This window comes from Danio aesculapii, chromosome 14 (assembly GCF_903798145.1).
Source record: "Danio aesculapii chromosome 14, fDanAes4.1, whole genome shotgun sequence".
Taxonomy (NCBI): Eukaryota; Metazoa; Chordata; class Actinopteri; order Cypriniformes; family Danionidae; genus Danio; species Danio aesculapii.
Genome location: NC_079448.1, coordinates 37,736,100 through 37,753,757, shown reverse-complemented (window position 1 = coordinate 37,753,757; position 17,658 = coordinate 37,736,100). Strand labels below are relative to the sequence as shown.

Below are 17,658 nucleotides of genomic sequence, written 5' to 3'. Positions count from 1 at the left end.
GACAAATTACACGAACATTTAACAGCTACAGTTGCTCAGTACAGTATAAATAGAGATCAGATGGATTAAAACATAAACCTCTGAACGTATTATGACAATCATTCCTCTATTCACAACTCAATGTCATTACCGTAAGTGCAAATGCCTTATTTGTGACAAATATGAAAATTTACACACTATTTAATTAACCTCAAGTAGTTGAAAACCTTTATGACTCAATTTTTTTTGGCTAAACACACAAGAAAATATTTTGAAGAATCTTAATCAGTAGCCCACTGACGTCCATACACAACATTATGTTTGTTGTTTGTTCAAAATACTTAGGTAAAATGAGATGAAACTGCACAATTCTTTAGTTTTTTAGGGACAACTTAATTGTTTTATGTTCAATCCACTTACCTTTCTAAAAACTAATAAACTCAAATCGATTGTGTGGAACTCAAGCATTTTTGGTGTAATAGAGAAAAATAGTTCACTACCTGTCAATCCCAGTTGTAAGAGAAACAAAATAATAACTTGACTTCTATTTGATATTTTGGAAAAGTGTAGATTTTTCCAATGAATTGTCTGTTAAACTGCATCCCAATCAACAAAAATACTGCAGAAAACCTATTGAAACCCGCATGGACTCATGATTATCATAGAAATCAGTCAAGTTTGGTGAGGGAAAAATCATGCTTTGGGGTTACATTCAGTATGGGGGTGTGCAAGAGATCTGCAGAGTGGATGGCAACATCAACAGTCTGAGGTACAGTATTTAGACATTTGTGCTGCCCACTACATTACAAACCACAGGAGAGGACAAATTCTTCAGCAGGATAGCGTTCCTTCTCATACTTCAGCCTCCACATCAAAGTACCTGAAAGCAAAGAAGGTCAAGGTGCTCCAGGATTGGCCAGCCCAGTCACCAGACATGAACATTATTAAGCATGTCTGGGGTAAGATGAAGGAGGAGGCATTGAAGATGAATCCAAAGAATATTGATGAACTCTGGGAGTACTGCAAGACTTTTGTCAGGTAGTGTATGCATGGCTACCAAATAATGTTTCCCCCTTGTGTTCAACAGAAGAAAGAAACTCAAATTGATTTAGAACAAGTCGAGGGAGAGTAAATGATGACAGACAATTTATGTTTGAGTGAACTAGCCGTTTAACCCTTGTGTATTGTTTAAATTGACTACCCTTTTGTTATGTTTAACAGTAAATAAATGACGAATTTTACCTCTTGCTAACAGGCAAAAACACAGACAATCAAGAATGCTTGATTATATGGTGTCATTGCTTTGCAATCAAAAAATGTCATCATAATAGAAGTCAATGGGGCAAAAACAGCCCCGAACATAACGTAAAGGGAGTAAATTTGCCCAGAGTGTATTGTTGAGTTTTTAAAAAAAATTCCAAAGCATTTTCCCCAAATATGTTGTCAAAATAAGATTCATTCATTTTCCTTTGGCTTAGTCTCTGATTTATCAGAGGTCACCATAGCAGAATGAACCGCCAACTATTCCAGAATAAGTTTCCAGCCACCACCTAGTACCGGGAATTACACACACTCATTCACACACACTCATACACTATATGGGCAATTTTGTTTACCCAACTTACTTTTAGTGCATGATTCGACTCAAACCAGTGACTTTCTTGCTGTGAGGTGACAGTGCTAACCACTGAGCCACCATGCCACCCCCAAAATAAGATTTGCCACCAAAATTCATTCCATTTGCTGAAACACAGAGAAAGTTGTGGCTAAATTAAGACTCAAAATAAAGCAGAATACGTGTTTAATGTTGTGTTGTAAACTCAATAGAAACCCTTTAAACTGGAAATACAAGATTGACATAATACTATAATTCATAGAAATAATAAATAAGAAATCACCAGCATGTCACTGCTGATGCGTTTCCTGTTCTGGCCAGTCTTACGTGTCATTTCCAGCATGATGGATATTGCCCTGGACAGAAGGTGACACGACGTTTGTTTGGTTTGGTTTCCTCCATGACCTCATTGCAAACAAACAAAGATGATGTTCTCGCTAATGCTACGACCGGATGCTAACTCAGTGTTTGCTGGCCAGACAGCCATTGACCGCAGTGACCCCTTCTTCCAATCCTCAAATATCTGCCTTGTTTGTAATTTCACTGTTTATATAGATTCAATATCAAAGTGACTCGCAGGACCACCATGAAAGTATAAAACACTGTAGCGTGTCTGGAACGAGGCAACATAGCAATCTGCTGAAACCCCTCCCCCCTCCATATATTCAGAGAGAGGCAGATTCTTTCTGGCAGAGGTGCTGACATCTGCTGTAGGTTTTGGGATGGAATATGATACTCTCCCATAGTCTGCACATGACCTCCAGTCTGGCAGCACCACATACTGCACCTTTCCATTTTCCGTTCCTGAAGGATCCATAAGCAGTATTTCCTTCATACCTAGAGGTGTAATTCTGTAAAATGAAACATCGGCCAATTGTCCTGTTTTTGCTGGTCTGGGTTTGCTTCAAAAACTTCTTTCTGACATTTTCAGAAACAGGACGAAAGTAACTTTTGCTAGTCTGTTTGTCCAAAAGATCATAACTACACCTTCCTTGGGTGTGGATTATTTTCTAATAATATAGTGGATAGGAGTGAATTCTACTTATACTGTGGATTGGGACACCACAAGACTTTTCAAAATTTTCAAAAAATATATCCAATTCAATTCATGTTTATTTATATAGCACTTTTACAATGTAGATTGTGTCACAGAAGTTCTAGTAAACTGAAACTGTGTCAGTCCAGTTTTTAGAGTTTAAGTTCAGTGTAGTACAGTTTAGTGTGGTTTAATTTTCACTGCTGAAAGTCCAAACACTGAAGAGCGAATCCATCGATGTGCAGCTCCACAAGTGCCAAACCAAGCAAGCCAGTGGTGAGGAACATACTTCACCAACTGACAAAAGTGAACGAAAAAAAAACATGAAAAAAACCAGGCTCAGTTGGGCATGACCATTTCTCCTCTAGCTAAACTTCTTGTGCAGAGCTGCAGTGTAGGCGCTGGAGGCTGTAGAACACTGGACGTCCATCGTGGAGAAGTTGCAGGGGTGAGTAGGTCACTGGCGGGTGTACAGGCTGGCCCACGGGATCAACGTGGAGACTCGTCTGTCACTGTAGTCTTTCAGGAATCAGTCTCATGCTCTCCACTCCACCATGACCGCCTAAGCATCTGCTCAGGAAACGGCCTGGTCCAGGATTATGGGGACCTCTAGAAGTCCTCTATGGTTGGCATCCTCTTTTCACAGGTCACAATCTCTAGAGGCCTTGGGATAAGTATGCCTAGGTGGAAATAGGAAACAAAGAAAATTATTAGCGTACATACATGCTGTTCATAGTGTATTTAAACAAGAGATATTAAATATCAAGGCAAAAATAAAGTGATATAAATGAAAATAGCGGTTATAAGAATAAAGCACATTATTATTTTTAACAAAATGTCTGGTGCATTAAGACAGGAGGAGTGTGTCCTACATTTTTTTTTTGTCCTTAAAACACTTGTGTGTATAACTAATCTCAATCAAGCCTCTGTTTATATTTTCTAGAGGTCAAGTTATGGAAGCAAACTATTTTTTTAAAAATTTACTCAAATATCTTGATTTTGCTGCTTTAAAAAACTTTTTCGGTCATTTTTCTGTCTTGATTATGTCAAAACAATTTTTGCAAGTCCAAAAGGCCATAATTACACATTTGCTAATTCTTCAGGTGTGATTATTCCCATTCCAGTTGGTCAAAATTATTAGCCCTCCTGTGATTTATTTATTTATTTATTTTTTCAAATATTTCCCAAATTATGTTTAACGGAACAAGGATTTTTTCACAGTAATTCCTATAATATTTTTAATTGTATTATTTCGGCTACAATAAAAGCATCTAATTAAAAAAAAAAACATTTTAGGGTGAATATTATTAGCCCCCTTCAGCAATATTTTTTTTCGATTGTCTACCAAACAAACCAGTTTTATACAATGATTTTCCTAATTACCCTAACTTATCCTAGTTAAGCCTTTAATTGTCACTTAAAGCTGAATACTGGTATCATGAAAAATATCTAGTAAAATATTCTGTATGGTCATCATGCCAAAGGTAAAAAAAAAAATAAGTTATTAGAAATTAGGTTATGTTTAAAAATGTGCTGAAAAATTGTATTTCCGTTAAACAGAGATTAAGGTAAAAAATATACAGGGGGGCTAATAATTCTGACTTCAGCTGCAATTAACACAACATCACTTTGTTCATATGTTTTATTTAAAAAAACAATTATCTGGTTTCTGTTTTCTAAACACTCTTGTGTATAACTAATTTCTTCTCATTGCAAACCTTTGTTGTTATTTCCAGAATGTAATTTCAGAGGTAACAGAGGCTTGAGCCATTGATCTCTAATGCAGTTATTATTAAAACATTTATTAGAGAAAGACAGGGAAATCAAGAGATGGATGATGCCTCGTTAATTACATAAGTTTGTGTGGCTCCCAACCAGACACCTTTTCAGCAGTGCTGGTTCCAGAGGTTTTTTTTTCCAGAGGGATTTGAAAAATTCTTCATTAAGCCATTATAAAATATGAACCAAACCAAGAGCTACAAGAAGAATATTATTAAAGGATTATAGAAAGAAGTATATGAAAAACTGAAAATAAGGGCAAAGGCACAGGATGTCTACTTTTAACAGCTTTACTAAGGAAAAACTACAATCCCATAAAGCTCTGCAAATCAAAATCACACAAAATAAGCATTTAAAGTTGACTGTATAAATAGAAACATTGCATTTTAAGATTATTGCATATATGCACAGAAAATATGTATGAGGACAGGGAGATTGACTTGATCATTTGTTTTGTCCTTGCGTGTGGAGGAAGTGAAAGACCTCTGATTGGTGTGATTTTCTGCACAGTGTGGGTAATGTGGTTTTACTGAACAAACACCTGAAAAAGCATGGTGGCTCAGTGGTTAGCACTGTCGCCTCACAGCAAGAAGGTCGCTGGTTCGAGTCCTAGCTGGGCCAGTTCACATTTCTGTGTGGAGTTTGCATGTTCTCCCCGTGTTCACGTGGGTTTCCTCAGAGTGCTATGGATGAACTAAATTGGCCGTAGTGTATGAGTGTGTGTGTAAATGAGTGTGTATGGGTGTTTCCCAATACTGGGTTGCGACTGGAAGGGCATCTGCTGTGTAAAACATATGCTGTGTCCACTGTGGCGACCCCTGAAATAGAGACTAAGCCAAAGGAAAATGAATAAATGTTGATTTAATGTGAACAGGTAGGTGACTGTTTTTAGGTAAAATACTTGTGGAGCCCGACTGTTGCCATCTGTGGGTTATAGTAGACGCTGAGTAACTGACATCAAGTTGTTTGCATTATATGAAAATGTCAAATAGTGACAGGAAATGTAAAAAAAAATGTGAAAAAGAGGGTAAAGTCTAGATCGGATACGAGGTCGGCCGGAAGTGCGATATGACAGCCTGATCTCACGAGGAAACGTATGTATTTTACAATTTGTACTAATTTGTACAAATTCATACGAGTTTAGTTGTATGAAAAGGTACGATTTTAAAAAGAAGGCGTGGCAACTAACCGCAACCGTCATTGGGTGATGAGCAAATCGTACTAAATTGTAAGAATTAGATCGTACGAATTCATGCGAATTAGCCACTAAATCAATAAGTTACGAATTGCCATGAGATTGCGTTGGATAAGCACATCAATATAGCAGCTTTATTTTGTGACACTGTATAAGAATAATAAATATTTTTACAGTACTGTGACGGTTGGGTTTAGGGTTTGGGTGGGCGTAGGCGTTAAAAAATACAATTTATTGGGTAATTTAGATAACAGAAACAATACTCTATACAACTACTGTTTTTACATTACTGTGACGGTTAGGTTTAGGGTTGGGGTAGGGGTAGACTTTAATAACATACAATAATTTGGAAATTTATTAAATTATACAATTAATTCTCTTTAACTTCCGGCCACAACCATATTCGATCTAGCAACAACTGAAAAAGAGGCCTTTTAATTCTTACGATTCCCAAATATTTTAAATATTCAATCTAGCATTCAACAAATGCACCTCAGGTATCTAGTAATGCACAGGTGTCAAATCCAGTTCCTGGAGGGCTGCAGCCCTACACAGTTTAGTTCCATCCCTGCTTCAACACCTGTAGGTTTCAAACATGTCTGAAGGACTCAGTTAGTTTGATCAGGTGTGTTTAATATTTAGAGCTAAACTGTGCAGAGCTGTGGCCCTCCAGGAACTGGCTTTGACACCTGTGCAGTAATGGGACGTCATAACATTTTGATTGCCTCCTAGTGGCTCTGATAATCGTGTCAAAATCCTCTAAATCAGGTTACCCTCACTTGCACTGTTAACGATATATGTAAATTACACAGTATTTAACCGTAGTAGTATGAACTGGATTTTACTGTAGGACAGTTATGCAGCATGTTGCTGTATTTTATGGCCCGTTTCCACTAAATGGTACAGTACGGTACGGTACGGGTCATTATGGGTCACCTTTATCAGGCTTGCGTTTCCTCTGCCAATGGTACCCTTTTGGTGGGCGTGGTGTACGACAAAAGTTTCAGTCGATGTCATTCTCGCTCAAGGAAATGTAAAAGTAAAGCTGTACGGGTCATTCACATGTCATATGAGAAGCACTTCTCACAAAACAGAGGCTTTATACACATAAATACTCATTACTAACCTTTCTATGAACGTGATTTGATTATAACTGCAGATCAATAATAATTACAAAATGCGAAATAGTCTACTGTAGCATCTGCAATTATATAAAATAAGTAAATTAAAACAAATATGAACACATACAGTCCCTTACAGTCTCCAATATGTTACCAATTACAGAAAAACTACACACAGCATACATTTAGGCCTTATTTGGCTTCAAAATCAACACACAACATATAGCCCACAGTCAGTGCAAACCTCTCATCTGTATCTTTAATCTTCACCAGCACATGTAACCTCTTATTAGAGTAATTCCATCATCCCGAGTTCATAACAGTCCAAAAGTTGATGATAATAGTTAAACATGGCAGTTTGTTCATGGTTTAGGTTGCTGAAGAATCATTTGTTCCTACTTTTTTTCACTCATCACTCGTGTTTGTTCGTTTCTGAAAGGATCGGATGTCAGAAGCACTTCAATCATCCCGTGCATGTTATTATCATCAGCTCAAGAAGTTTGTTATTTCAAATATAGATGCACGACTCGCGCACCCGAGAAAACAAAACCGCTCGTGCTTTAGACAGCCTTGTAAACAACTACAGGCCACAGGGTAGATTCTGCTCTTCTTCTTGGCTTTGTGGCTGGTTATCAAGACGACAAGGGTTTGTTTAAGCTCGAGTTGACCATGGCTCGTTATTATATGTATGTAGTATTACGTTGCAATGGCTTGGCTGTGTATTTAACAATGTCGCTTCCTTTGTTTTTTATTCTCCTGGCTTTTGCACAAGCTAATGACGTATCTCTGTAAACCAATAGCGTTCAGCTGTGCGTCTTGCTCCGCCTTTTGATACCCTTTTGTGGGCTAGGTACCCTTTGGAAAGGGTTCCCAAAAAGTAGGGGACAGTTCACTTTTAGGTACCTTTGACAGTGGAAATGGCCCTAATAGCACACCGAACTGCACCGTACCGTACTACTCAGTGGAAACGGGCCATTGAAGTTTCATTCTGAAAATTACTGTATTATTTACACTAAAGACATACATGCAATTATGGAAATACATATACAGCAAGATAAATGTTGCTATAAATGAAAATACAGTATTTACAGTACAAATTTACAGTACGTTTGCTTTAATTTATTTACAGTAAGTTACTAGCGAACTGCTGCTCCAGGAAAATGTTAACAGTGTGTCTACAGTGGAAATTGAAAAGAGTCGTCCATTTTTTTCACACTGAGATAAACTTGAAAGCAGTTGGCACTATATAAAATGAAGATGTGCAATGCTCATCTTTTTATGTAATTACTGATGCTGACACTGCAAACATGCAAATAAGCACATTAACCCATCATTTAGAAATGTGCTGAAATAGCAGCTTATGAATAACCAAAATTTATAGTTAAAACCTGGCTAAATTATGAGCAGCGTGACACAGGATTCCTTTTTCAGGGGGTTGTTGAATTTTTAAAGTGTACTTCAAATGTTCATCTTTAATTTAACGTGTTACTTATCATTTCCTTTCAATTATTTGTTCAACTTCCTGGCAGTTTCTGAACTGAAATCTCTCGTGTGTTTCTGCCCACTGTTTATGCCACACAGCGTAACAATAAAAAGAAACTCAGAAATCTGATCATGTCAGCTAGATTGAGATCTCCAGCTTCCATGAGCTCCTGGTCTCAGATTTTTCCCCTTTCTTCTGTAGTGGTCTGGGGCTGAAAGTGAATTGCTTTGCCATTGCATCATTTGTCTGAGAGAATCACTTCAGTGTGTGCCCTTCTCTGATTGTTTAGTCTGCCGTAGAAATCTACACCTAACAGGCACGTAAGGAACACATTGACAACAGGGAGATGAGATTAACCACATGAAAAGACCTTCATGGGCTGATGCTTTGAGCGGGGAGAAGGAAATAACTTACACAAGGGGAGTAAGTGCACTGTCTGCAGCTTTGATTTGACAAATTAAGAAGTCTTTAGCGTTTCCCTTAAGATGCTTTAGGCATTGTTCTGACTTCACCATGATGAAATGCCAAAGCAAATGATGAAAAGGTATAGAAGCAAGGACTGACACAGGCCACAACTTGTGATAATGATAGTGTTAGGCCTCATTCCAAATGGTCACACCCGTTCAGGAAGCCTTTCCTTTAACATGTGCAGCATTCATGAGCTAATGATTAATGCATTTTCAGGACCGTTTACTGGGGAAACGGTAAATTGACCAATTTACAATACAAATGGCAATAGAGGACAAGCTTTAATGGGACAAGATACTTTCTGGGACAAGAAGTTTCTGTGAATTCTTACGCTTATTTTAGAGGCAAAGGCCTCTAGATTACGTTTATTTTACCAAAATAAAATACGATCATGCCTTGATTTTTAATTAAGTAGGACAGTATAGTCTGACTTTGCTAAAACAAAAGTCTTGTCTCTTAACAGAAATAATGTACAGTATAGGATATAAAGTCATGCTGCAGTGAAAAAAGAATTAATATTGTGTATGACTCCAATGAGCTTGGACGACTGCATCCATACATCTCTGCAATGACTCAAATAACCTATTAATAGTCATCTGGAATGGCAAAGAAAGCTTTCTTGTTCATCAAGGTTCTTTGGATTCATCTTCAATGCCTCCTCCTTCATCTTACCCTAGACATGCTCAATAATGTTCATGTCTGGTGACTGGGCTGGCCAATCCTGGAGCACCTTGACCTTCTTTGCTTTCAGTAACTTTAATGTGGAGGCTGAAGTATGAGAAGGAGCGCTATCCTCTCCTGTGGTTTGTTATGTCATGGGCAACACAAATGTCTTGATACCTCAGGCTGTTGATGTTGCCATCCACTCTACAGATCTCTCGCACACCCCCATACTGAATGTAACCACAAGCCATGATTTTTCCTTTAGCAAACTTGGCTGATTTCTGTCAGAATCTTGGGTCCATGCAGGTTCCAATAGGTCTTCTGCAGTATTTGTGATGATTGGGATGAAGTTGGGATTAACGACAAGACATTGGTCAGGTAGTGTATGCCTTTAATTGACATCACAAAATAAATGATCAGAATTTTCTAGTTGTAAAAAAATAACTATATCAATAAAAAAAGAAATAAAACTATGAAAAAATAACTAATGTCAAAACTTTCCACATGTGTAGTATGAATACAATTTCCATTTCACTTTTGTCCTTGCACCCCTATGTTCTTTGACCTATGATAAACTGAAACAACTGCAAAGATTATTTACTCAAGTGTCGTTATGCTTTACAGATGACGCTAAAATGTTATTTACTGTTACAATAGATTATACAGAAACTAAATGTATCTTTTCAGAACAATTTTACTTATTAGACACTTATTAAAAGAGTCTATGTAGAGACCAAAGTAAAGCCCCTAAATACTCACATTTCCATTTTATATCTTTGTACTTATATATAAGTCAGGTTTATTGTCAATTCAACCACATGTACAGGACATACAGTGAAACGAAATTGGGTTACACGCAGACCCTAGGTGCCTAACATATAATATTAATACAAAAAGTAGAATTTTAAAAAGAAATTACAATAAATACAATTACACAGTTAATATAATCTAAAAAGATTGTACAAAAAGAGCCCCGGCTGAGACAGTTGGCATTTCTGTGTGGAGTTTGCATGTTCTCCCCGTGTTCGCATGGGTTTCCTCCGGGTGCTCCGGTTTCCCCCACAAGTCCAAAAACATGCGGTATAGGTGAATTGGGTAAGCTAAATTGTCCGTAGTGTATGTGTGTGAATGAGTGTGTATGGATATTTCCCAGTGATGGGTTGCAGCTGGAAGGGAACTCGCTGCGTAAAACATTTGCTGGATAAGTTGGTGGTTTGTTCCGCTGTGACGACTGCTAATGAAGGGACTAAGCCGAAAAGAAAATGAATGAATGAAGGATTGTACAAAAAATATTGTCTCATGTGTATTCCATCCAATGTCATAAACACTCACTTATTCTTTTACATTATTTGATAAGCAAGCTAAGTGTGCTAGTTCATTTACACACAGTTATGTGTTACGCTGATTAGGGACCCTTTTTCACAGATATTTTGACATATTTCAGTAATTAGAATTTTTCATAAATTATTATCAGTTATTTATAAAACATTAGACATTTATATTTAAAATGTTTTTATTTATATAAAATCACCGTTCATTTATGTTGATGCAGACTCAAAAATGACATAAATCTTAACATAAAATTTGGCATTTCTGTTAATCCATCAAAACTACAAATATATTTAAATAATAAAACTCAAATATGTTGCTCAGAAGTAATTTCTAAATGCATTACATTTTATGTAGGCCTACTTTTAAACTTAATCGATCGACAAACTGACGAAATGAGTCTCACGTCACTGATCCATATGCTCGCTCTCTTTCTCCCCTCTCACACACTCACACGTACGCACGCACACACAGAGAGAAACATACATATAAACGTGTGTGGCGGTGGAAATGTGAGAAATCTAGTCTTTGACTCGAAGCGACGGCAGCGGCAGCACCAGCAGCAGTTGTGAATGGTCCCCGCCTCTCCGGGGAGTTTCCTCCGCGGGGAACTTTTACTTTATGTGCAGCACCTGTTGTGTCGCCAGTCGGCCGTCTGCGCTCGCCAAACTCCTGGAGCCTCCTCAACACATTCATCTCCTTCACTAAGTTGGACGCTACAAGTGGCATTTACCCAGAGCCGGGCGCTATGTTTTGCGTAATGCGAGTGGACTATCTGAGTTCGCGAGAGAAACACTTAACAGACAGACAAATGTATGTTGCGCGTCTCAGATTTTAGTTTTCTGTTCCAACTGTACCCGTGTTTAGGCGAACAGGTGTGCGCTCACTAACAACAATTATTGCTTAACTTTGCGCAGATGCGTCTCGGGAAACTTTAGAAGTTTTCGCGTCAGAAACTCTGGCTGATCAGGATTATGTGGACTATACTTTACGCGTGCCTCTTACAGATGTGTCCAAAGTTGGATACGCGTCTCACGAACAATATTTCTGCATGGTGATTGAAACAACCCATACTAACTGCACCGACAGCCACCATTTATCCAAATGATTCCGTTGCTCCTGTTGATTGTTATATCGTCTCTTCATCAGCATGAGTCGGTGGCGGAATCGAGTCACATTAGTAAGATTCACCACGCCAGCACGAAAGAACAGAACGGTAAGTTCAAAGAGTCATTTCTTCATGCGTGCAGAGACTTCTGATGCTGCTTTAACTTTTGAGTGGCCATAACAAACCCTTTCATACATATTCCTTAAAATGCATTATTGCTAATTACTTTAGATAACTGTATAATTAATTATAACCTATTTAAAATGTGACCAATATTTGACTTCCATTTAGACTAAGCACTACTTGTACTCTTGTTGAGTTGTGTGAGACTTCTGATGGCGCTGCATTGAGTTCATGTGCAATGAATGGCCATGGCAAGCCTTTTTTACATTTATTACTTGATAATTACTTTTTTAAAATTTACTGAATATAATTATAGCTAGAGAAACGTTACTCATCTGTCTTATATTAATTAGACACCAGTGCCTATTATGCCGTACTACTAAAATTGAAATATCAACTTTTTTGTTTTTTACCAAGGATAAGTACAAGTGAAACTGAGGCAAACTAGTAAAAGTTGCTGTCTAAATGCTATATACCAAGAAAAAAGAAACAATAACTATTTCTTTGTGTTTAATTGTGAAATTTTCGCAGTCAGATATTAACTATTGTAATAACCCTTTAACTGCCGCTCTACCAAATGGTTGACCATGTTTTTACTGTTTTAAATAATGACTGTTAAAGTCATTTAAAGAATTTTAAAGAATTAGTTTTAAATAATGGTTTACACACACAGCATTGTTGATTTACAAAAAAAAATCAAATACTTCTGTTGCACTACTACACTTGATTTTGGGTTTATTGTAAAAAACAAAACAACAAGAAAACATGATAAATGAGAATCTGAAATATTTTATGGTCTGAAAAAATGGTCTTGTGCTTCATATTTTCCATAGTATATGTATTAAGTTCGGTACTTTTACCATAAACCAATATATCAATAATTTGGTAGAGGCAGATATTTTAGAAATTATGGGATGTGTTGAAAATAAATAATACATTGAGTGTGTTAACTAGCGACAATAGGAGTTAAGAAATACAATCCAAACATTTTTTTTTTTGGTGGAGTAGTTAAAGGGTTAAGAGGTAATATTTATCACCTGCTTGTTTGTTTATTTTTTTACTTTTTTATATTTCTAGACATTTTTTATAATTACCTTATTAATTGTACTGGTGTTGTCTTATGTCAATACTTCAGTGTAACCAAATTACGTTAATCAGGATACTATACCATTACCAATAAAATATTATCAATAAAACTGCATTTAAAAAACAGAAACCTACTGTATTAATGAGTAGAGCTTAATGAAAATTAGCTAAGACTCAAAAAAAAAAAACTTTAATGTTATTAATATTTTAATAATGATTAGCAATGTTGATTAATACATGTTAATACACAATTATAGAAATCCTTTTCTGATTTCCGATGCTTCTCTGATTTCCGATGCTTAGCACTGGGGAGAACTCCATAAAAAGAAATTTGATGCAACATGTGCAGCTTTAAATGTAAAATTTTCCACATTTTCATTGATTTTCTTTATTTTCTTTTCAATTTAGACAATTAGTTCTTTATCTTGAATGTTTTGTTGTTTTGTTTTTTTCATTTGTTTCTAAACCTTTTTAATGTAGTGTCCAAAAATATACTAGGACCTACATTTGTAATAGCACAAAAATATTGGTCACACTTTATTTTGATGGTCTGTTTGTTGAATTTCAGTTACATTGCCATTAATTCTCCTTAGATTATAAGTACACTGTTAGGTTGGCATTAGGGTTAGTGAGTAAGTTGACATGTACTTGCAAAGTTTCTTAGTCAGTTAAATGTCTGTTGAAGGAGCAGTATCAACAGTTATTAAGCAGACAGTGTACTAATACTCAAATGGACCATCAAAATAAAGTGTTACCAAAATATCTTATTAGCATAATTACAAGTAACAAGTGTAGTAACAAAAACTACGCAACAAAGTAACAAAAACGAGGTATTAATTAGTTTAAGGCAATACATGTTAAAACAGCTTGCCATAAATGGTCACAATTTATGAGGTTCACACAGCATTATGCTTGGTAGGAAGTTGAAGTTACCTTTGGCTTTCATGTGCACGAAACGCACATCTGTATGTGTATTTAAGTGAAAAAATAAAGCTCCTGGTAACTGGGTCCCCTGAGGAGGGATTTCTCTCTGATCACAGAAAGACCCCATTCATGAAGTGTGGGGTGCCCTGGGGCCATGTAATTTGCTTTCCTCTAAATCCCACCAAAACTCACAGGTGAACTAAAAGAAAATGAGAATGATAAAAAATAAAGCAAAAGTTGTTTCCATTTAACTTCTGTTTGCTCCGAAAGTAGAATGCTAGTGTTGTAAAGCAGGCGTTGGTGGGGACAGGCAAACTGTCGCCCATTGCGCACCATTAACAAAATGTAAACTACTACTTGTGTTGACTTAGGCGAGGGAGCGCCCCTCACTGTGTCAGGGGTGAAGCAGAGTGGAAACATCTTGCATTTAAACAGCTTCTCCGGGCCCACTATCAGAGCTTTCATTGTTTTATCATTCTTTCACTAAACTGTGGAACATGCAGAACATGTCTACTGGGAAGCAATGCTTATATAGGAAATTCCAGTTTGTTTTTGTTGTTTGGACGGTTATACAAGGATGAAAATTGCATTTTCTGTTACCATTTACTCATGTTGGTTCAAACTAGGTCTTGACATGGACTTTTTTGATCACCAGCCACTATGGCTAGTAGTTTTCCAACATCATTAGCCACTCGCCATTTTCACTAGCCACAATTTTGTTGTTGGGAAAATATATTTTATATGCATGAATTTGACTTTGACATGCTTAAACTACTTGATTTAGAGTTTGTGTTGTCCACACGCCGCCTCATTCATTTCACTTTTTGTGTGTTGTGTATGAGCTTGCTCAATGAGCATGAGCAAATGGCTTGGGGTTTCATAGTGTCGCATTTCTATTAGTTTTCATTCCACATGACTTTTCAGGGCTCCAAATGATGCATTCACCAAATGTATCTCTGACCACACCAAAAATAAATAAATAATTATTAGCAACAAATTTTAAATAATGTGTCAAAACAAGCGAAGTATAGCTGTATACATGCACTTTTTAATTCAACAAAATTTTCTTTAAAGAAAAATTGACATTTAAAAAAGTATTATTGTTGTGTATCTAAAATATGCACAGTAATCTGTCCTGGCTGAAGGCTAGATCGCCAGATAACTACACATAAATGGGGAATTAATCTCATATTAAATAATATTATAATTAATAATTAAACCATATTAACAAAAATAACTAAGCAAAAGAAACTGGTAAAAACATATACGATATATATAAGATATTTTTCAAGACACTTTTATACAGGCTTAACTAGGTTAATTAGGTTAACTAGGCAGGTTGGGGTAATTAGTCTATAGAATAAACCATTGTTATACAAAAAATTGCCTATCGAAAAAAAATATAGCTTAAAGGGGCTAATAATTTTGCTGTTTTTATTCTAGCCGAAATAAAACAAATGAGACTTCCTCCAGAAGAAAAAGTATTATCAGACATACTGTGAAAATTTCTTTGTTCTGTTAATCATCATTTGGGAAACGATTAAAAAAGAAAAACATATTTTAAGGGGGGCTAATAATTCTGATTTCAGCTGTATATAGTTGTTGTTGTTGTTGTTATTATTATTATTATTATTATTATTATTATTATTATTATTATTATTATTATTATTATTATTATTATTATTATTATTAGATCCACTTCAAATGTTGACTACAACTGTACAGTATATATGAATCAACCAGTATAATTCAAGTCAGAGCAGAACTTAGACAGTTAAAATAACCGGAACGTGTAGTTCACTATAGTTCAGATTACGAATTGCTTTATTTAAAAATAACCTCATTTTTATTATGATGAACCATTTTATTTTAGGCATTGCAATTTAGGCATTTTTGTAGTTGTTTGGTACATAAAAACAAATCTTTATCAATAATCATTAATTCTCATGCATCAAGCAATATTGTAAAAAAATGAGTTCTGTAAACATTGTAGTTTTTTAATGTGAATGAAAGTCGAAATTAGACTTGTGCATCATATAAAGCAATCATGATCGTTCAACATGTGGCTGAAACCAATTCATTCACTGTAAAACCTAATAAGTGAAGGTAACTGAAACCATTTGAGGAAACCAATTGCAACAAGCCATTTAAGTTCAAAAACGAATCCTAATGAGTACTGTGAACTTAATCCATTTGAGTAAATGAAGCAATTTGAGCACAGTAAAACCCAATAAATGAAGAGAACTCAAACCAACTGAGTACTATAAAACCCAATAAGTTAAGGCAACTCAAACCGTTTGAGGAAACTGATTTCTTCAAACTATTTGAGTTAAAGTAATCTATATAAGTACTGTGAATTTATTCCATACAAAGTATGAGGTATTTAATTAACTCACTAGCTTCAACACTGAGTTCAAAACTCTTTTCAAATGAGTTGAATTAACTTTCAGTCAATTTTGAGTTAACTACACTCATTTCAATTGATAAAGTTGACTGTTGGGTTTTACAGTGTATGGATTAAATGTATAATCTCTTTATGAACATTTTAAAACCTCAGGGTTTGTTTAATAAACTTTCAGTGTAGCAAATAAAATCTCTTAGATATGATTTAAAGCATATTTGTTTGTATTTCAAAAAAATAACTAGTCTTTTGGTTTTTAAAAGAACATGAGGTTGAGTAAACGATGACAGAAATAATTTTCACATGATCTAACCCTTCATCATCTTTGTCTAATAAAACGTCAGTCTAAATTGAATTGGCAAGTGTGATATTCCACATATCCAGTCCTCTCAGGTCAGAGATGTGTGCCAGTGAAGACCCTTGTGAGTGCCATTTGATAGGGGTCTTTGGCTGCAACGGCACCTTTATTCCCCCATGACTTAAGAATGGAGGTGAATTGGGAGTGAGCTCTGCCAAGGGTCTCTGAACGGGGAGTCTTGTTCTCCGGCTCTCTTTAATTGCCATAACAGTAGATGCTCTGTCGCGGCTGGCTCTGCTTGGTGTTGATTGAGGCAGTTCTTCACCGCTGATCTGAGGCTGGTTTTATTTCGCAGCTGCAGCGTGAGGTTAAGGTCAGGTTAAAAAGATACTCCACCAACTTTTTCAAGTTAACCTCAATAGAGAGTTTGCCAGCCCACAGGTCACCGAGCCATTCACCCGGTCTCATAAATGCTTTTTGGACGCTTTTTAAGTTCTTTTGGTTCAGCGGTTTTCATACAGAGATTCTTATTGTGAGTAGGAGGAGTTGATAAAGGGCGGCTGAAAGATGTTTCCAGTTCTACGTTTGTACTGGGGACTCAAATGGCAGTGCTGCTGCTCAGACTGACTTGACCTTCAGAAGATGATTCATGAAGTCATTATGACTGACTCTGCTGAAGGTTAGTCTGTTTACTGGACAGGGTGTTATGGCTGCACGATAGATCCTTTTCACAAGAATGTTATGATGATGATTAACGGTCATCATCATCATCGTAAATCCTTGAAAGTTTTTAATATTTAGATTTTTTTTTAAAAAGTATGAATATTATATGTTTATATGTTTCATCTTTGCATAAAAAAACTAATTACCGCTTAGGCTCTGGTTAGCACTGTCGCCTTACAGCAAGAAGGTCACTGGTTCGAGTCCCAGCTGGGTCAGTTGGCATTTTTGTGTGGAGTTCTCCCCGTGTTGGCATGGGTTTCCTCCGGGTACTCCGGTTTCCCCCATAGTCCAAAGACATGCGCTTTAGATGACTTCAATAAACTAAAT

The 17,658-nt window shown here is 36.3% G+C and overlaps 1 protein-coding gene across 1 annotated transcript in view; it reads left to right on the top strand.

The window, feature by feature from the left end:
- The first annotated feature begins 11,140 nt into the window (after positions 1–11,140).
- pdgfc (platelet derived growth factor c) overlaps positions 11,141–17,658 on the top strand; it is a 98,344-nt gene continuing 91,826 nt past the window's right edge. Inside the window, exon 1 of the mRNA XM_056472762.1 lies at positions 11,141–11,884. Within this exon, the coding sequence (XP_056328737.1) occupies positions 11,773–11,884 (112 nt within the window). The 5' untranslated portion in view covers positions 11,141–11,772. The remainder of the gene's footprint in view (positions 11,885–17,658) is intronic.